This window comes from Notolepis coatsorum (assembly GCF_963971535.1).
Source record: "Notolepis coatsorum genome assembly, chromosome: 14".
Lineage (NCBI taxonomy): Eukaryota > Metazoa > Chordata > Actinopteri > Aulopiformes > Paralepididae > Notolepis > Notolepis coatsorum.
This window is the reverse complement of record NC_140178.1, coordinates 38560973-38583095: the sequence shown is the minus strand read 5'-3', so window position 1 is coordinate 38583095 and position 22123 is coordinate 38560973. Positions and strand designations below refer to the sequence as shown.

At 41.1% G+C, this 22123-nt stretch overlaps 1 protein-coding gene across 1 annotated transcript in view; it reads right to left on the bottom strand.

Annotated features, from left to right (window-relative positions):
- The window catches only part of clec16a (C-type lectin domain containing 16A), a 173844-nt gene that overhangs the window by 63977 nt on the left and 87744 nt on the right, over positions 1–22123 (bottom strand). The window contains exons 15-18 of the mRNA XM_084329463.1: positions 14468–14512; positions 9258–9308; positions 9026–9154; positions 6229–6349 (exon numbers count right to left, since the gene is read on the bottom strand). Coding sequence (XP_084185589.1) covers positions 6229–6349; positions 9026–9154; positions 9258–9308; positions 14468–14512 — 346 coding nt within the window. The remainder of the gene's footprint in view (positions 1–6228; positions 6350–9025; positions 9155–9257; positions 9309–14467; positions 14513–22123) is intronic.

Sequence of the window (22123 nt, the reverse complement as noted above, 5' to 3'; positions counted from 1 at the left end):
GCTCGGCTCTCAACGGGACCTCACTAGTGGGATGTATATCTAGTATTGCCTCGCACTCTAGAAGCATTACCAAAAATTACAATGCAACATGTATAGACTATGGCTAGTTTGAATATAATGATATGGAACACCGGGGGAATAAATAACCAACTTAAACGCAAAAGCGTGCTCACACTGATGAAAAAAGAACATGTGGACATTGCTCTGCTAAGCGAAACACACATTCTAGGGAAAGACATAGGTAAATTAGCGGACAACATATACCATAATATCAGTCACTCCTCTATTGGTACGAGAACTCGGGGTGTAGCAATAGTCGTTAAACGTAAGTTGAATATTGTACTAAAGGGAGTATGGTCTGATGTAGAAGGTCGGATAACTATAGCTAAGATTGAACATAAGAACAGGAAAATAGCGTTGATAGCGGTATACGCCCCAAATTTGTACGAAGAAGATTTCTTCACTACACTAACCAATGCAATGTTAGACATTCCCGATTACTCATTTATAATAGGAGCGGATTTTAATGCCATCTGGAACCCAAGGATAGACAAATCTTACCTCGCCTTTTCCAGCGAACAAAAGAATTCATCGAAGGCATTAAAGGATTGGTCAAAGATTACAGGTGTAAAGGACTTATGGCGGTTACTTAACCCCACGACCCGAAAGTACTCTTGTCGATCTGCGAGACATAAGACACTATCCAGAATAGATTATGTCTTTGCATCACAGAAACTATTTGATAATTATGAAGTGGAAATGATACCCAACGCACTATCAGATCACTGTTATTTACTCCTTAAAGGTACATTTGGTATACTATCCTCCCGAGCCCCAAGATGGCGATTTAACTCATTGCTGCTTAACAACAAGGAATTCATTACACAACTCAAAGAAGCTCTTATAGTATTCCAACGGGAGAATGCAAACTCGGTGCAAGACCCCAGAATAATATGGATGTCGGTAAAGGGAATGATCAAAGACTTCACGGATAGCTTTTCCTCCAAAATGCGCAAGAATCAAAACACAAAACTGGATGAGCTGGAAACGCTTTACTCAACGTTATTTAATTCTCTGAAATACAACAACTCAACTCGACTAGAAAATCAAGTTAACGTACTAAAAATAGAGATCAATGACATATACAGACAACAATCGGAAATACAAATACGCAGCACAAGACAACAGCAGTACTCTCATGGTTCCAAACCCAGCCACCTATTAGCCATGCGATTAAGAATTAATGCAACATTTGCAGATATAACTACCATTAGAGCACAACAAGTACTTGTAACAGATCCGGTAAAAATAAACGATACATTCAAAGTATTCTACTCCGATTTATATAAATCAGAAATGACCTTCGATCAAAACAAAATGGACACATTTCTTAATCAAATTATTCTCCCTAAACTTTCAGAGGATGACGCTAAACAGTTAGAAATACCGATCACACTAGAGGAACTCAAGATGGCCATAACCGCAATGAAAAGTGGTAAGGCTCCAGGAAGAGACGGTTTCCCATCAGAAATGTACCTTTCTTGTTGGGACATAATTGGCCCCTTATTACTAAATATGATCTTATACTCAGTCAAAGAGGGGAACTTCCATAAAACCGACAATATTGCACTCATAACAGTCCTCCTTAAAAAAGACAAAGACCCCAACGAGTGCGGTAGTTATAGACCTGTAAGCCTCCTCGGAACAGATATCAAACTGTACTCTAAGGTATTAGCCATCAGATTACAAAAGCATATGACGTCTTTAGTTCACCCGGACCAAACTGGCTTCATAGGAGGCCGCCTGATCACTGAGAACATAAGACGTATACTGCACGTACTTGATGCCGACAAAGAGGATACCATACCTAAGGCGATACTGTCCCTGGATGCTATGAAGGCCTTTGACAGGCTGGAATGGTCGTATCTGTGGGCAGTGCTAGAAAGGATGGGGTTAGGAAAAGGATTCATCGATATGATTAAAGTATTATACAAAGACCCATCGGCCATGATTATAACAGGCACAATCATCTCCGATATCTTTCCGGTATCGCGCTCAGCCAGACAAGGTTGCCCTCTTAGTCCCGGTCTGTTCAATCTATCATTAGAGCCGTTAGCACAATATATAAGACAATCCCAATCCATAGAACCTATCGTAATCAAGGGCACACAACAAAAAATTTGTTTATATGCGGACGATGTAATATTGTTCATGAAAAACCCCAACACCACATTGCCTCATCTGCTCAAGTTGATTGAGGACTTTGGTGATTTATCGGGATTTAAGATAAATTGGCCGAAGTCGGCTTTCCTTCCACTTAACACCCCTGCAAAAAAAGATACAACCCTCCCAGGACAGATACCGATGGTAAAACATTTCAGATGCTTGGGAGTGGAAATATTCCCTACCATAAGACAAACGGTGAAGCACAACTACACAAAAATCCAAAACAAAATCAAAGACGACCTTGATAGATGGGCAAAACTTAAGAACACAGTACAAGCACGGATATCAATAGTTAAGATGGATGTACTACCTAAAATCAACTTCTTCTGTTCAATGCTACCGTTACCCCCTCCAGAGGGTTACTGGAAAAGATTACACTCCTCCACATACAAATTTATTTGGAATAACAAACCACCACGTATAAAAAGATCCACCGCACAGAGAAATAAAGCAGATGGTGGCATGGCATTTCCAGATTTTTTCCTATATTTTAAGGCGTACTCATTAAGTCCATTGACAACATGGTTTGACTCCCAAGCATTAGCATCTTGGAGGAAAATAGAAGAAAACATAGTAGCCCCACATAGACTGAAGGACATAGCACACACTAAACTACCAATCAAGCACTGTGAACGAAAATTTGGCCCCATAATTACTCATGCGATCCGGATATGGCGTGAATCACAAAAAAAAAATCCTAACCCACAAGAATGGCACAACCATACTCCCTTATTCAATAACAATGCTCTCTTAATTGGAAAACGACCTATAAGATTCCCTATATGGGAAAAGCAAGGCATACACTCATTAGGGGATATTTTTAACAAACAGGGTTTTTGTAGTGATAAAGAAATACGCAAAAAATTTAATCTCACCAAGTCCACATGGCTTTTTCACAAACAGTTAGAGCTATGTTTGAAGTCTCACGGTGTTCCATTAGACAGACCAATTGAACACCACAGATACCACAAATTCTTCTACTCAAGAGAGACATCGAGAGGTTTTGTTTCAGAATTTTATCATCAATTACTAACGTCCTCGTATGAAACCCTCCAACTTGACTCTGTCTGGAGGAGGGATATACCAGACCTGGAAAATGACTTTGATTGGCAAGGAGCCTGGGCAAATGTCCGACTTACATCAAGGAACCCGGATCATCAACAAATCAATCTTAACTATATTCACAGGACATACTTGACTCCTATAAGACTGTGCCGAATGGGGCTCAAACAAGATTCCAAATGCACCCAATGTACAAATGGGGACGAAGGGACATTTATGCACATGTATTGGGACTGCTCACCAGTTAAGGCATTCTGGAAAGATGTGACCCAACAAATATCAAAACTCGTATCTTGGAATATACCTGTACACCCCTCGGTATTGCTGTTGAATGATGTTTTTGAGTTTGCAGTGAATCCACAGCTAAAGAGATTGGTTTTATCGGGTATCACAGTAGCCAAAAAGCTGATCGCATCACGCTGGTTTCAACCGGAAAAAATGTGCCGTAAAGTTTGGTTTCTTACATATCTCGATGTAATTTACCATGAAATATCTACAGCAAGAATTCTGGGTCTCAATGAATCCAAAATGTCAATGTGGTTAGAAGTGGTGGAGAGAATAAAAGCTAGCTTATAATGGTAGTGTCTGGTTAGGTGCGAGGGATAGTGGAGGTACTTCTCAAGGTGGGGTCCGGGAGGGGGGGTTTCGAGCTGAGCATATGTATGTAGGGTTTTTTTTAGATAACAGGTATTATGGGTATATCTTATATAAAACAACTAACCAAAATGTGATCTCATTGGATGTGCCCTGACAATTAATGCTTGTATATCTTATCGTGTGTTGTCATGTTTGTTTATATGTTTGTTTTAAAAAAGAATAAAAAAATAAAATACAAACGTTGCACTTTTATTTTGACAACCCCAGAAAGGAAGTCATTATATATGCTTTACCATCCTCCTGTTCTGCGTTAGCTCCGGTTAGCTCAGAGCGTCCGGTATAACAATATACCAGCCATTGGATTACTGTTTTCTAAATTGGGGAGGCTTTTAATCGTCAAGGTAAGAGGATTTCAAGTCATGGTATCCATAAACTTCAATCGGTTCGGATCTTTTGAATGAATGAGAATGTAAACAAACACGGCGTCACGTTGAAATCACTGGCTGCGCTCAGAGAGGAGTGGTTGGGCAAAAAAATAGTTCCGAGTATATTTGCTTATAAAACGTAATTGTCTAATTCAATTATTTTTTATTTCTCCATGTGGTGAATACACAGGTCACAACATGTTTACATGAACGTTTTGGAGTTGTATTTGGAGTGTATTCTGCAATCTGTTAATAAACTTTTCAATCAATCAATCAAACTATACACTGTAAGGCTCCGGATCCGCCTCACTTCCAGTGATGAAGCTAAGCTATGCTAACGGAGCGACTGTTCCCTAAGCTAAATGCACGCACAGAGACAAAAAAGGTATGTATCTTCTTGTCTAACTCCAGGGAAGATGTTAAATAAGCTAATTTCCCAAAATGTTGGAGTTTTCCTTTAAGTCACACTTATACTCGCAGGAGAACACTAGGTGGAAACACACACGCACACGCACACACACACACACACAGAGAAAAGATGAGCACCTAAACTAAATAATGTGTGTACAATCTCCTCCTTTCACACTATCATCCTGTGTCTGTACAGTGTGATATCCTCCAGGATACAACCAACAACAGAAACAGTACATTTCTATAATATCATCTACACATCTGCATGCATAAACAGAAGACCATTCCTATTATTTGTGTTTGTGTGTGTCTGGACAGACATCACCACTGTTCAGGAGGACACGTTGAGCTATTTTCCATAGCACTGTTTGTGTACCAATTCATATTTTGTGTGTGTGTGTGTGTGTGTGTGTGTAGGTGTGTGTAGGTGTGTGTGTGTGTGTGTGTGTGCATGAACTGCCACTTACCAATGCCCGTGGCCATCTCATGTCGGCACAACAACAACGCCAACGTCAACACTGGACTGAGCTTAAACTGCAAGGGAAGCTTGCTTGTCTCCCTGCCGCTGACCACTCTGTCTCGCACGCAGTTTTTAAAAATGTAGCTATTGATGAGAGCATCATCATTTTTACTTTAAAAGCTAGGCTACAGGTTTTACCATCAATGCTCAACCTTTCCATCTGGTTCCCTGGCAGTCATAGCCCACACTGCATACACCATGGTCACGAACAGACAACAGAAACCATGTCTCACATACTCAATGGCTGTCATGCATACAAAGGGCTCTACATTTGTAGGCATGATAGGATCGTGAACCTGATTGCAGACAGTGTCAGTTGCACATTCGGGTCACCTGCAACATATAAGCTGTATAAACACACCAGTGTGAAGCCATATATGCTCAATCTGTGTAGGGACAATTCACTGTTCTGACATTTCAGCAAACACCCCCGATGTTGTTATTGTTAATGAGAATAACAGAGAGGTTCTCATCCTGGAAGTTGGTTGCACGTTTGACTACAGTCTAGAGGAAGCATTTACAACCAAAATGTTAAAATATCAACTGTTAGACCATACCATTTCACAACTCGGCTACAACTGTAAACTTTTAGTCTTCATATTTGGAAGCCTGGGTCATGTCCATAAGTTGGGTGTTAGAGGCCTTTAGTTGGCCGGTCTTCCGAAGAGAAGAGCCAAACAATTAGCTAAATATTGCTCAGTGTCAGCAATTATTGGCAGCCGGGCAATTTGGAAAAGACGCTGCTATCTGTACCCATGAGCTGTGTGTTGATTGTCAGGTTCATCATCCGTGTGAGTCTGTAACTTTGATTGCCACTGTGGCATGATTGTATCCGAATAATCCCACAATGTACAAGTGCACTGTTAATATTTGTGTCCTTTAAACCTTGTTTTTATGTGGACATAAATAAAATATTCTAAATGTGTGTGTGTGTGTGGCTGTTTAGTACTGTAGATGTCTGTATTTCTGTGAGTGTGTATGTCTCACTGAGGTCCAGGACGTCGTCAGTCTTGATCAGGTCTTCAGATCTGGTCAGAGGGAGCTGGTTCTCTGGTTCTCCTTGGAGCTGCAGTGATAACGACCTCAGCATGAAGAACACACGTATCGCCTGCATGGAAAAAGACACACACACACACACAAATCAACATGATGTTAAAGATGACATTGATTTGATACTAGGGATGAGCCCACATTCAAATATGAATTTGGGAAAGCATGGATAATGCAATGGACACAGATACTTTTATACTCAAATATGCTTGTTATCATCCGAGAAAAGTCACAATGGTAATATAAACGGCAACAACTAATAAGCATGTCTTTATATTTTCATACCTTTTAATCAACTAAAACCTACTTAATTAAATACATTTCAATACGTATTAGGATTTTCATATGAAGAAATAAAAGATCCATTAATTTGCTCATGCAACAGTCACATAGATGGTGGCTAGATGGTGGCGCTGTAGTGTGTCTGTCCTTCGCACATCTCAAGAACTGTTCATCCGATCTACGACACACTCTGCAAGTGTATTTCTTAGGACCCAAGGGAGTGCAGTGTAAAATTTGGTGCCATTTGTCCAGATGGTGGTGCTATAACAATGAACCTTATAGTTTACGATTAGCGGGTGTATTGGACCCAAGGGAGTGCAGTGTCAAGTGTCTATTCCTACCCTGCGTGTCTTCTCCTATCTGTGTGTGTGTGTGTGCGTGTGTGCGTGCGTGTCTATTTCCTACCCTGCATGTCTTCTCAAGTTTCAAGTTTCAAGTTTCTTTAATAGTTGTCATACAGAAGTACAGAATACTTTTGTACAAAATGCTTCTTACTGTTGCGCTCCAGAGACTGTGCATGACAAGATAAGTATGAAATAAAAACATAGTAAAAATTAGAAGAAAAAAAAGAGGTCACAGTGTTCAGTTTAGACATATGTACAATGTTCGTAGACGTAGTTACCATACAATATACAATACTGTGCAGTGTACTAATATACAATACTATATAGTGCAAGGCATAAATGGACGAGGTGCAGTTTAGGTACAATTCACAGTAGGTGTACGAGTTGTAGTGCAAATCCTTTATCAATAAATATAAAGTGTAAGTGTGTTTGTGTGATCTAAAGTGTGGAGAGTGGGTGCTGCAGTGTGTTGTTTGTTTGAGTGAGTGTGTGTGTGCGTGTGGGTGTGTGTGCTGTGTGCATTTGATGGTTGTTGCATAGTGATTATTGTTCGTTTAGCGATTATTGTTCGTTTAGCAGCCTGATGGCCTGGGGATAGAAGCTCCTTCTGAGTCTTTCTGTGCTCGCCATAAGTGCCAGTGGGTCCTGGACTTCCTGACGGGCAGACCCCAGGTGGTAAGAGCCGGCAACTGCACCTCCTCATCCATCACGCTCAACATAGGGGCCCCCCAGGGCTGTGTTCTGAGCCCCCTCCTCTACTCCCTGTACACACATGACTGCGTAGCACAGAGGAACAACAACACCATCATCAAATTTGCTGATGACACAGTAGTGGTGGGCCTGATCTCTGCCAACGACGAAAGGGCCTACCTGGAAGAGGTAGAGAACCTGTCACAGTGGTGTCAGGAGAACTGCCTCTCCCTGAACGTCAGCAAAACAAAAGAGATGATTGTGGACTTCAGGAGGTCGGGGGTCAAGGACTACAGCCCCCTCAGCATCGACGGGGCACCAGTTGAGAGAGTGAACAGTTTCAAGTACCTCGGAGCCCACATATCCGAGGACTTGACATGGACCACACACATTGACAGTGTTGTGAAGAAGGCACGACAACGCCTCTACTTCCTCAGGCGCCTAAGGAAGTTCCAAGTCAGTCAGAAGATCCTTAGGAACTTCTACTCATGTACATAAAAAGGTGCTGCCGAATTTCTATCAGCATGTGACCTGTCCCACCAGAGGCGAGAACATATTAGACCATGTATACTCGCAATTTAAGAATGGGTACAAGTCACAGGCTCTTAGTCCATTCGGTAAAAGCGATCACGCAGCAATTTTTCTTTTGCCTAAGTACAAACAGTGTCTCAAGCGAACGCCGGTGGTCTCGCGAGAGGTTAAGCGTTGGACCGTGACGTCAGTAGAGTCACTCCAAGCAGTGCTGGGAAGCACAGAATGGAGTGTACTCCGTGATAACACAGCCAATATTAACGAATACACCGAAACGGTGATTGACTATGTCTGTACTCAGGTAGAAGTAATAATCCCCACCACCAAAATTAATATCTACCCAAACCAAAAGCCCTGGGTAGACAAATCCGTCCGTGAGGCTCTGAAAGTGCGCACATCAGCATACAACACCGGGCTGGTGACAGGCAACATGGAAGAACACAAGATGGCAAGATACAACGTCAGGAGAGCAGAAATAGAGGCAAAACGGCGTTACAAGGATAAAGTTGAACTTCAGTTTGAACAGGCTGACTCTAGAGGCATGTGGCAGGGCCTCAGAACAATGACAGACTACAAAGGAACCCCCCTCAAACTGAACAGTGACATCTCCTTAGCAAATGATCTCAACTCCTATCTGTGTGTCTGTGTGTGCGTGTCTATTCCTACCCTGCATGTCTTCTCCTATCTGTGTGTCTGTGTGTGCGTGTGTCTATTCCTACCCTGCATGTCTTCTCCTATCTGTGTGTGCGTGTGTGTCTATTCCTACCCTGCATGTCTTCTCCTATCTGTGTGTCTGTGTGTGCGTGTGTGTGTGTCTATTTCCTACCCTGCATGTCTTCTCCTATCTGTGTGTCTGTGTGTGCGTGCGTGTGCGTGTCTATTCCTACCCTGCGTGTCTTCTCCACATCTCCACAGGGCAGCCTCTTGACGAAGTCGATGCCGGTCAGTGGGGTGCCAGTAGGGGGCAGCAGGACGGATGCATCCATCATCAGGTATTCCACATTCAAAGGTTTACTCTGCACACGCACACAAGAAATATAATCAGAAGCTGAGGGACATTACACTACGGTTTTCTAAAGGACGTACACAATGTGTGTGTGTGTTAGTATGCCAACTAACCGTCATGCTCCTGTACTCATCTTCAAACATGTCCAGAAAGATCTCCTCCCCCTGTGATGAATTGATTTATTGACATTTAAGAACAGAGAACTATAGTGATATCATTATACATTATATACTGTTTTTCTTTCTTTCTTTTAATGTCACCCAGATCCAGTTTGCCCAGTAGAACCAGTCCCCTCATTCCCCCGGAGTGTGTTTAGTGCCTTGCTCAAGAGCACCTTAACGATGGCAGCTTTAGTAGTTCGCCTCCCCTGCCAAAACCGTAATGGGGCTCAAACCTGTAATCATTCCGTTACAAGCCGGCGTGCCTGATCTTTGTAAATCTTGTCCATCTACATTCCACAACATGCCAGCAGCGTCTAAATGATCCGTAAGAGACATTCCCATGTGATGACATAGCAACCACATGGTGTTGGAGAGATAACGGGGACAGTGACTAGTGCTTACTCATGTTAATCATGCATTAATATCGCTGCAATTGACCATATTGACACATTTTGCTCTTATGTCATGCTCAGGTTGGGAATCCTTTCCACCCTGTTCCCGTCAAAGCTGCTGTGAAACCATCCTTCCCCAGAGAAGATTTAAAGGGTTACTACTGTATGGCCAATTTCAGAAAAACAAATAACTATCTCCCAAATATTAAAAAAATAAAATCATCAGGTATAAAGTCTGAAGCTGCTACTCCATAGAAATAGAATTGAGAGAGTTGTTAGAGATGACACAGAGCACCCAGGGGGATGTTCCGAGTATATGGATACAAGAATAAAGCTAATCTTGGGTATTAAAACAAACATTCTGTGGGTCCACAAAATCTGTCTCCCATTCATTGTCTATGGAGCAGCTCCAGACTTTATACCTGATGACATCACAATGTTGAGTCTTACTTCTCTGGCATTGGGAGAGAGAGTAGCTCATGTTCACACATAATACTGATTGAACTTTCCTATAGGCCATGGAAATAACATATTGGAATTCTTAATTAGGGTGGTGTTCTCCTTCCATCCATCTATCTAGTGTTCCTCTGAATAGCATGATGTCATTGTAAAATATAAGCTGAAAGATTGTAGCTGCATAAGGATATTTATATCTACAATGATGACCTTTCAGTTGTTGAATCAGTTTGACCATAAAATCACAGTGAAAGTAATTTCACCAAGCCAGAGTTATTGGTTCTGGAACATTGCTTTTTTTTAATGGTACCATGGAAGAACATCATCAACCGGCATTTAATCTGAATGCCATCAACTAGGTAGGCGGGAGCTGGTCGAATGTCCATGAGAGAGAACGTGACAATGCTCGCTGCATTATGGCAGTTAGATAGTTAAGATACACAATAACTACGTTTAGGTAGTATGCTGCCTCCATTAAGGCAGTTAGATAGTTAAGATACACAATAACTACGTTTAGGTAGTATGCTGCCTCCATTAAGGCAGTTAGATAGTTAAGATACACAATAACTAGGTTTAGGTAATATGCTGCCTCCATTAACACATCGTTGTTGGCCGCCATGCGTTGGTTGCCAATAACGAGATTTCTCGTTATTTAATCGTTATTTCTTTTATTAGCGATATCCATACATTTTTCATCCGTCCAGCCTGACATTATCATTGGGAATGGCTCCGAGCTCGAAAAGGGCAAATAACGCCCCCTATCGTCTCCCGGATGGTAATGCACATCATTGGATTGGATTGAGTGAAAAAGTGCAGAGAAAAACTCTGCCCCAAGGTTTCCCCACCTCTGGCAAGCAGAGTCGTGTTACCAGATACACTGGCGAGGCTGGAAGCAGCTTGGATCATGCGTTTCGGACTATAACGTTGGATCAATAAACGCGATCAATATTTGGAATGGCGATCAGGAATTGGATTCATCTTTTTGCAGAACATCTGATCTGAGGTAAGGAATCTATGTTACCAGTTTTGGGTTAATCAGAGTTGTTTTTCACAGATTTCACAACGTGTGTGTGTGTGGCGTTAGGCACAGAGCGCGGCACAAATAAATGATTTTTCAGCCGGCTTTTGTATCGTGCATAAGAACACAAATACTCTCGATAATCTAGCGTTTATTTGAAAAGGATTCATAAATCAGCCGGAAAATGACAACGTGTTTTGTGTATTCCAGTAAATGGCTATTTTCACGGAATTTCTCTGAAATTACTAGAACTCTCCGATAACTATACTCGTATTCAAAACGGTATAAAACGGAAATGTATTGATGAAAAAACAATCCGTTTCATACATGTTGACTGCAAGCAAGTCATTGATAAGCGACGGGTGTATTAGACACATAGCCATAATTTAAGATATAGTTTATGCGTTCGCAAATGTGCTCGTCCTCCCATTCATTAACGTGGTGGCATCCAAGCAATGAATCGCCATATCCGGCTGGCAACCAATGTGTTAAGGCAGTTAGATAGTTAAGATACACAATAACTAGGTTTAGGTAGTATGCTGCCTCCATTATGGCAGTTAGATAGTTAAGATACACACTAACTAGGTTTAGGTAGTATGCTGCCTCCATTAGGGCAGGTAGATAGTTAAGATTCACACTAACTAGGTTTAGGTAGTATGCTGCCTCCATTAGGGTCATGGTAGTAGTCACTAGGTTTAGTTAGTATGCTGCCTCCATTAGGGCAGTTAGATAGTTAGGATTCACACTCACTGGGTTTAGGTAGTATGCTGCCTGCATTAGGGTTTAGGTAGTAGTCACTAGGTTCAGGTAGTATGCTGTTCAGTTCAAGGTTATGGTTTCTAGGCCTCTCTATGTTAGTTGTGGAATCAGCACTGTTGGCTTGATCATCATATTACCCCTAGTCAAGTTCTGGTCATTTTGGGCGGGTCGTAATGCTGGTTCACATGCCTAGTATGTGTGGGGTAGCTGGTATCTAAATGATCACCCATGTCTCCCAAAGGGAAAGAGAAAGCACTTGTATGTCCCCTGTGGTCTCTTCCAACTCTATCCGTCCATGACCTGGCATTTTCCTACCGGGGTCCATAGGTTATAGTACAAAAGGGAGCCGATTGATTAAGGTTTCAGGGAAACTCCCTTGGTTCTGCCCTAAGAGCTTCTGGGAAATGGTTTCCATTATATGAATTAACAAAGGCAAATGCGTGCACACACACACATGAATGCAAACACACACACCCACACACACACACACACGAATGAGCACTTCCCTCTCTCACACAGACACACAGAGGAGAGATCCCCTTGACTTAACTCCTGGGTGGGCGGTGGTTTATGCTGGGATGAAGGTTTGGATGTCTGTCAAGTCAGACAATTTGATCAAAAAGCTTGCTACAGGCTTTGTTATCATACAAAGCCTCAAGTCATCGTATAAACTTGTCAAGAGTTATTGAAGGATCATAAAAAACTGTCCGTCTCAGTCAGTTGCCTGGGATATGTATTCTATCTGCCTGCTTGCTTGTTGGCCTGTGTGCCTGTCTGTCTGCTGCCCTTTCTGTCTCTCTCTATCCATATTTCTGCCCATTGTTATCAGTCTGCCTGTCTCTGCCTGTCAGTCAGGGGTCCTTCTGTCTTTATTCCCTAGTTACTGATGAAGCTGACAGCAGCAGTGATGCTGGCAATCATGGTTATGGTACCAATATGGATGCATGTAGTTTAAATTAGTATAATTTAGCTTAGAATGCCTGCTTAGGACATATATTGTATGAGTTTGTTGTATTGTGTGTTGCTACACAACTGAATTCCCCATGTGGGATAATAACGTTTATCAATCAATCAATTAATCAATAATCTTCTATTGTCTGAATGTATGTTTGCAATTGCAAGTGCAGCATCATACACTCACTTCCCATTGTTTATCTGCCAATTGTTATGACTATAGGGAAACCGACCAATGTTGGATTTTTGGGGCTGATGCCAATACAGATATTTGGGAGTAAGATAATTCCGATATATCGGCTGATATTCTGTTTTGTTTTGCCAAGTATCCATCAAATACATTTTGTTGTTGTTGTTTTGGCTCTGTGTATCGGCACATTGGATTTGAAATGGAACAATGACTATGAGGTTAAAGTACAGACTTTCAGCTTTAATTAGAGGGTGTTTAAGTGTTTTCCATACATATATTTACTTGGAACGATAGCGTTGGAAGAGGCCACTGATTGATATAAAAGTGCTTCCTCTTCCCCTTGGAGAGACACGGCGATCATTTAGACACCAGCTACATGTGAAAGTTTGTACAAGGAACGCCACACGTTAGTGCTTCACACCAGAGCACCCCACCACGCTATCAGACCGCCCACAAAAGGTTTCCCATAAACTGACACAATGACATAAACAGTGCTTCTTGTGGGGTATGTGTAGTCTTTTCCACCCATCTAATGGACACCGGCCAGCCACCACCGCAAATAACCAACAAACCAGTGGGGAACACTATTAAGAAAGGACTTCTGTAACAGCCAGCTGTATGTATTCTAATTAAAGGATCAATAGGTGATTTTTGGCAACATTTTAGAATTGTTATTATATCTTCACAGTAATCCATAATAATAATTAAAAAAAGGACGCTTGACACAGACGAAGAATCCGTCGTTCAGATAAGGGGCATGAGCTAAAACGACGACATCCAATCAAACGAACAACCATGCCAAATGATTGGAACGGGCGAGCTGTCTATCAAACCCTCTAGTGACATGCGCGCGTACACAAAGGCCTTCTGCTAACACATAGCTGCCTGCTAGCTACCAAGCATACTTAGTTGTACTTATTCTATTGCACATACTGCAGACAGTTTATTGTTTATTTTATTGTATATAAATACCTGCTTTTTTATTCTGTAAATTGTTGCCTTTTTATTCCATGATGCTGTGGAGCCAACGGAGAGTAAGAATTCCATTGTACTTGTTGCATATGGCAAATAAAACTATCTGAATTAATGGGATGCTAAGTGTAGAGTGGACTCCATCAGAATACTGTACCTTTGCTTGCCCGTAAGAGACCTGCCTGCGGGATATGGGTAACACTGCATGCTCATACCAATATATCGGCCATAAGCCAATACTGGCCGATAATACCCCATATATCAGTCAGGCTCTAGTTATGACATTCCGTCTTTAATGCTTAACATTCCAATTATGGAAAAACCTATGAGAGAATCATCAGCAGGATATGTATATTTAGGTGGTAGGAGTGTATTAAGGATATTACATTTACATTTTGTGTGTGTTACTAGGAACACTTGCCTTGTAGAATCTCCTCAGCAAATGCAGGCTTTCTTCCCGAGCACCCTGAAAATAGGAACAGATAATATAAACAGTATTAATCATAAGTGGATGAACTCACACGCATGAGGGAGAGAGAGAGAGGTTGAAAGAGATGGGAAAAAGGTGTATAGAAGAGAGATAGAGGGTGAGATGGGAATGAGAGATTTAGAAAAAGTGAGAGTGGGGGAGGCTGGTGGATAGAGAGAGAAGACTGAGGCAGTGTGGTTAAGGGGGAGGGAGAGATGATGGACAGAGAGAGAGAGAGAGAGAAGACTGAGGGGGTGTGGTTAAGGGGGAGGGAGAGATGCTGGACAGAGAGAGAGAGGAGGAGGAGTAGAAAGACAAAGACAATTAGACTGATAAAGAGTGAAGACAGTGGAAGTAGAACACTGAAAAAGCACTGGCATTACTCAGAAGAGATGAAAAAGATTCAGTCTCAGAGACTAGTGGTTTCTCTGTGTAATTGTGTTTCTATCCTTATGAGGACCAAATGTGACCACAAGGATAGAAAGATGCCTGAATCCACAAGGGATGCACATGCTTCCTTATATAAACATAGTTCAGCTGCATTGTATTGGTAGCTCTTTTCATAACAACCAGGTGTATTGCGAAGAGAAAAGCTTCAGGGGAAAGGCTTAAGGTTAAACATATATACGATTCAGGGTGAACGATTGCAATTTATTTTTGCAATGACTGCTTTGACTGTTGCAGTCAATTGCGACATGATTCATATGTTATATTAATTATATTTGGTCCTGCACCAAACAAAAGTCGTTTTCTTATATCATTTGTTTCTTATATGATTTGTTTTCTTATACAATTAGTTTCTTATACCATTTGCTTTCTTATACCAGGCTGCCAATAAATTTGAAAAACCTGGTGTGCGTGCCTGGGCCCTCATTTATCAATGTTGCGTATGCAGAGATATGTGCGTAACCCGTGCGTACGATCGTTTCTAAGCAAAGTGTGGGACTATCAATTTGAACGTGAACTTGACTTTGTGCGTATATCTACGCACAGCTCAGGGCATGCATACCTGGTAGAATTTTAATATTGCAGTCTGCAACGCGGAAATAAGCTTCCGTGCATTCGTTTCAACACTGCCGTGTTCAACTTCTGTATGACCCGTAATTCATTATAGTTCATTGTAAAATAGCGACAGTTTAATTATTACAAGAGGTTGGCCTGCTTGTTTGGCACGGGGGCAGACGCAGAACACCCACCTCCAAACCTGATTAAATATTGTTTCAAATAAAAAGCGAAATACTATTATTTTGTGTGTCATGTTTCCAAATAAGATTGGCCACAACGAAATGCTTTCTACTTCAATTTGTTGGTTAGAATAGATTACCTCCGTTGAAACGTCAAAAGACAGTATTTTCTTTTTGTGAGCTCCGCGCACAGACGTGATAATAATAATAATAGCTTCATTTTATATAGCGCCTTTCAAGAGACCCAAGGTCGCTTTACATAGATAGGGGGGGGGGAATAACAAAGTAACAAACATAGTGGACAGACACAACATATAAATATGATGATGGGATTCAAGTTCGCATTTTTATTGATCACATATAGGCAGACTATACATGGCGTATAGCCAGGCTACAACATCATACATGGCAGTGAGATTCATTGTTCTTGTATGCTCTCGTATTATTGTTTATATAGGCTACCCAATACCGACATCAAAATAGATTGTGTATGCCTCTACAAATCATATGCAGGTAGAACATTTACGGAAAATCCGTCACGATTTGGAATAAAATTGAGGAGAACTTTAATCCCTGGGTATTAATAGAAGGAAACGGAAAAAGGCAGTCATATTCCAGCACGGTCTTTATTAGATAATATGGTCTTTAGGAAGTTAATAGATATCATATCCGACATCACCGTACGTGTACATGTCTGTCAGCCTGTCACGTATTTCTCCATAACACGCTTCGCTCGGCTTAGTCCATTTTTCCACATTTCATGGGGGTGTTCCATTACCGTATATGGTTAATTACGGGCGGTGCTATATGCAAATACTTAAAATCGTGCACAAGCGTGGAGCGTAGAACCTAATGGTATTTATCAACACGGAGTGTGCGTAGCGTACAACCCGTGTACGCACGTGTGATGAATCCCGATTTTTCTGTGCGTACACACATTCTAAATTCTGTGCTTAAGAACAACGATAGAACACTTTCTAAGAATTGTTGATAAATGAGGGCCCTGGACTTGACACACCATTTGTTTACTTGCTTTTTTATACCATTCTTTCCCCCCATTTGTTTCGTATAGGATTTGTTTTCTTATACCATTCGTTTCTTATACCATTTGCTTTCTTTTTCTTATAGGATGTGATCTCTGCAGCACCACAACACTTCATTTAGAATGTCACCTTTATAAAATATTGAGGCCTCCTGCAATTTGAATATTGCACAAGGTCATATTGCGATTTTGATACAATCTCAATTAATCGTTCAGCCCTAATTCAGACTTATTAACAACAGGTAGGAAACTGCCATTTTATTGTACATTACTTTCCAAATTAGACTGGTTGGTTCATTGCGAAGTGGAGCCATTCAGAGAGTGAATCATGTGTTTTATTGAATGGGGCTATGAGACTGTTAGTGTTAGGACATGGTGGACTTTTTTCAGAATGAGATCAAACTGAAAGTTCAATGTACTTTCTGAATTAGAGTAGCTGGTGAGTAAACGGTGTCTCTGAAGTGTCCACTTCCACCCTACTGTCCAATGTCACTCATTGTACATTGTCATCAGTACTCTGTGTTATCTACCGTTATGTCATTTATAGGAAAGGGGCAAGATACACACCACTGAAATACTGGAAAATACAAAATGCACTACTTGTTAGTAAGCACTAGATACTATGAATAACACGGATATAAGGAATGGTACAGGAAGTATTTGACATCTAGGTGGGGCGTTTTTTTTCCACCTTTCATTTCACATGTGCCGTCTTGTGCAAGGAGACTTCCCTTCAGCGTTACATTGACTCATTCATGTATTCATAAATGATTCATCATGAGTGTAAATCCTGATGTCCTGGACAGTCCACGGTACTACTGCACATTGTGAAATATATGTGTTTCCTACTGTGTAGTAAGAGTTGAAGTGGTCACTGACAAACCCCAATGTACTGGCCAGCTATATTTGAAAGTCTATGTACTATGTAGAGCAGAAGTTCTCAAAAACTAATATTTTGTTCACAAACATTAGCATAATTACCTCATTTTGACAAGCCCTGGTGCTTTCTTTTTGCCAGTAATTGTGTCCTTCATACTGCATGTGGGGTTAATGGGACAATTTTGTTAACCCTAAATTATCGGATGTTGCAAAATAAAAATACAAATAAAAAGGCTAGTGATTTCTCCTTTTCTTAACACGAAAACGCCGGAACTCGTCATTCCCCGCCATGCTCAAGTTGCCGAGGACGCCGTAACTCGTCTTTGATATCAATATTTCAAAAATCTGTGATCGAAATCATATTTCCGTTCCGGAGCCTTGACACACAGTGCTGATCTCCTCTCAACCCTCTAGCGGTTCAAGAGCACCATCTGGTGGCCGATCGGCAGATCGAAACCGGATATCAACCTTTAACCCGGCAGGACTCACTCCATATGGGGTCCGGGCACTCGCTAATGTTAGAGAGACTCTGTCTTCACACAGTGAACATCGATCGGTGGAAATAACTCGAAAAAACAACATGATTTGGACGTATATACTATTACACAACCTGGAAATAGATCGGGCATTTCAACATCCCATAATCGAAAACTGTCTACTCCATGCTGATCGCCCAACGGCCCGAGGAGACTGGGGTGAGTTTTAGCGTGTAGTATTACCGTGTTCGATATAAACTGCTATGATGAACATATGACCCACATTAGATGAATGGTATAACGTTGCCCACGGAATTATAAACGCCCCCTCGCCCATCCGGTCAACATCAGATGACGTGTAGTAAATTCTAGAAGTACGTCCAGTTGAAATGTTTGATCTCGCACAGATTCCTACCAAACTGTATTTGATCATCAATATAATGCATTTGGGGCTATAAATCACGTTCTGGAGAAAGCTGCAGAAAGAGATGAAAACCTCTGTAGTTATGTCGAAATATGCATAAAGTTTAACCTCACCGAGTCCACATGGCTTTTTTACATACAGTTACGACTTTGTATGAGATCTCACGGTGTTCCATTACACATACCAATTGAACACCACAGATACCACAAATTTTTCTATGAAAGAGATACATTGGGAGGTTTTGTATCAGGTTTTTATTATCAATTACTAACGTCCTCGTACGAAACCCTTCAACTAGACAATGTCTGGAGGAGGGATATACCAGACCTGGAAAATGACTTTGATTGGCAAGGAGCCTGGGCAAATGTCCGACTTACATCAAGGAACCCGGATCATCAACAAATCAATCTGAACTATATTCACAGGACATACTTGACTCCTATAAGGCTGTGCAAAATGGGGCTTATACAAGACTCCAAATGCTCCCAATGTACAAATGGGGACGAAGGAACATTTATGCACATGTATTGGGACTGCCCACCAGTTAAGGCATTCTGGAAAGATGTGTCCCAACAATTATCAATACTCGTATTTTGGAATATACCTGTACACCCCGCGGTATTGCTATTGAATGATGTTTTTGAGTTTGCAGTGAACCCACAACTAAAAAGATTGGTTTTATCGGGTATCACAGTAGCTAAAAAACTGATTGCATCACGTTGGTTTCAACCGGAAAAAATGTGCCGGAAAGTGTGGTTTCTTACATATCTCGATGTGATATATCAAGAAATATCAACAGCAAGAATTCTGGGGCTCAATGAATCCAAAATGTTAATGTGGTTAGAAGTGGTGGAGAGAATAAAAGCTAGCCTATAATGGTGATGTCTGGTTAGGAGGGAGGGATAATGGAGGTACTATCCAAGAGGGGGTCCGGGAGGGGGGGGTTTGAGCTGGAGCATATGTGTGTAGGGTTTTAGAAAATAGGTATTAGGGGTATATTATATACTAACATTTATATAATTGTAACTTCGCTGGATATACACGGTATACGGTTAAAATGTTATTATTGACTATTTTTGTTTTATCCTGTTTCTGTACTTGCATATATTTTAACTACCTTTACTGAAAGTTTCATTATACAGTGTGTGTTGAGTACTGACTTTTAATAAGTTTTGTTTTGCAATAATAAAAAAAATAAAAAAAAAAAAAAAAAGAAAGAGATGAAAACATACTTATACTTTAGACCATATTTTAGTATGAATATGTGAATGAAAAAGTTTAACGTTGCTACACCATGAACAATACATATAGGACATTGAATGGGCCCTAATAATGGCAATCTAGCAATAGAATTTAAAAAGTTATAGCCCTGCAAAGAAGGGGAACTTCTCCATGTTAAATAGAGCTGGCAAGGGATGGTATATCATGAATTTAACCTTGGGCAATCAAAGTGTTAAACTGCTGCTTAAAATTCTAAATCCCCTGCCTTATCAGAGAGAGAAGTGTATGTCAGAAGGCTTTGTTCACTGGACCACTGGCCCCGGTAAATGTCAAAATATATTTTTTTATGATCTCTTTTTCTTACACAGTACTGTATATTTGTATGTCTTGTATGTCATAAATGTCCTGATGAATTGAAAATGGGGGACCCTTATGTAAAAAAGACGAAAGTCTTTTTCTGGTCTTCATCCTCTTAGCAGTTGTTAGTATTGAGCTGTACTGTATTGTTGTACCCATTCTGCAATCTGTTAATAAGGTTTTCAATCAATCAATGGACCACAGATGAAGCCAGGAGCGATCTATTAATAATCCATTCAGTTTCCTGTAGCTGCAGGAGATTCTGGAGACTCGTGTTTAGACAGTTTTTATCATTCTGGACTACATCAGATCTAGCAACACACTGTCAGAGGGGGGTCCCTGGGACAACATCTCATCAAATGCAGGTCCTTGATATGAAAAAGTCTGAGAATGAACAACCAATGTTACAGCACAGAGTTCCTCATACATGGATGTATCTTCAGTTGCCCGCCACTGCATCGGAGATGCTCAGTTCCACTCTGACCTGATGGAGAGCGCCAATACAACCCTGTTACTCTTGGGGATTATATTCAACAATAATTTTCGTCCAATGACCCCAAATAAATAGTCTCTTGTTTCTCCTGCGAAGTGTCAGTAGTTGAGGAGTGGTTTGATGGGTCTGGTGTAAAAACCGCAGTACGGGTAGAAGTAAAGGCTCTCCACATACACACTCATTTACCAGACAGGCTCCCCGCAAACACGTTCCCAAAACTGATACAGCCACATATTAAACACACTGGTATTTGTTAATTTTTAAGGCCCTTATTGGTAAGCTACCTCCTTATACTACATCATTATTGGTATGGAATTTTGGAACCTATGGAACCCGTATTAGTGACTGGCTGGTCCTTAAGGTTTGCTCAGAACAGGCTAAATCTGCATTTCGTTATGATGTCCCCTAGCTCATGGAATGAACTCCAACAGTCCTAAGATTCTCCCCTCTGCTGCAGTTTAAAACCTTGATCTCCAACTTCAACCTTTGTCAATCAAGTTGTACATGTTTTAATTGATTGATATCCTTGCTTGTCTAATTGTTATGATTAAAAATGTTTGAGTTGCCTTTCGAGTTTAAATAAAGGTTTGAAATTAAATTAAATTAAAAACTAGTCCTTCCCACAACGGACAGGTGAACATCACACACTTACACCACATTTTTTTTTTTTTTTTTAAACTTTATTTTTTAGCGTTTATCGCTTTCCTGGTCAAGCATGACCGACAGTTGCAGGGTGAAACGGGAGAGAGAGCAGGGGGAGACATTCGGCAAATGACGGCGAGTCCGGGAATCGAACTCGGAGTCAACCAGATCCGTGACGCAGCACGGAGTCCCGCGCGAGCGCGGTAACATGGTGTGCTACTGGAGCACCCTACACCACATTCTAACAACTTAGTGGAAATGCTTATCCATTTGGCATCATCATGTACAGGAATACAACGGATTATCTTGACTGTAACACAAGGGTGACCAGTAAAGCAACTATTAAATAGGGAGGGAAGGAGAGAGATATAGAGATAAAGAAACAGCGAGGAGGAAGAGAGAGAGATAAAGAGGGAAGAAAAAAAGGAGGGGCATTCCATTGAAATGAGAGAAGGATGTGAAGTTAAACAAACAGTTTCCCATGAGAATGAGAGAGACAAAGCAATACCAGGCACGAGAGAGAGAGAGAGAGAGAGAGAGAGAGAGAGAGAGAGAGAGAGAGAGAGAGAGAGAGAGAGAGAGAGAGATGAGTATAGACTGAGGAGGAGGAGGAGAACAAATAGTGTTTATCAAAGACGATGACAGATGAACAGGATCTGATGTAGAAATATCCTCAGCGCTTACTGAGAACCCTCACTAATGTTACACCTTCTTCTGGGTAAAGTGCACATGTTGCTCAGAGACCGTTTCACTGGAATCTCTGTGGGAACGGTTTGGAACCCAGTGTATTTCCTGTCAGTTATTAGCAAACTATCATTACACATGGGCAAAACAGGGCAAAACAGAGTCCATTCTCTTCGGTTCAAATAACAAACTCAGCAAGACCGACG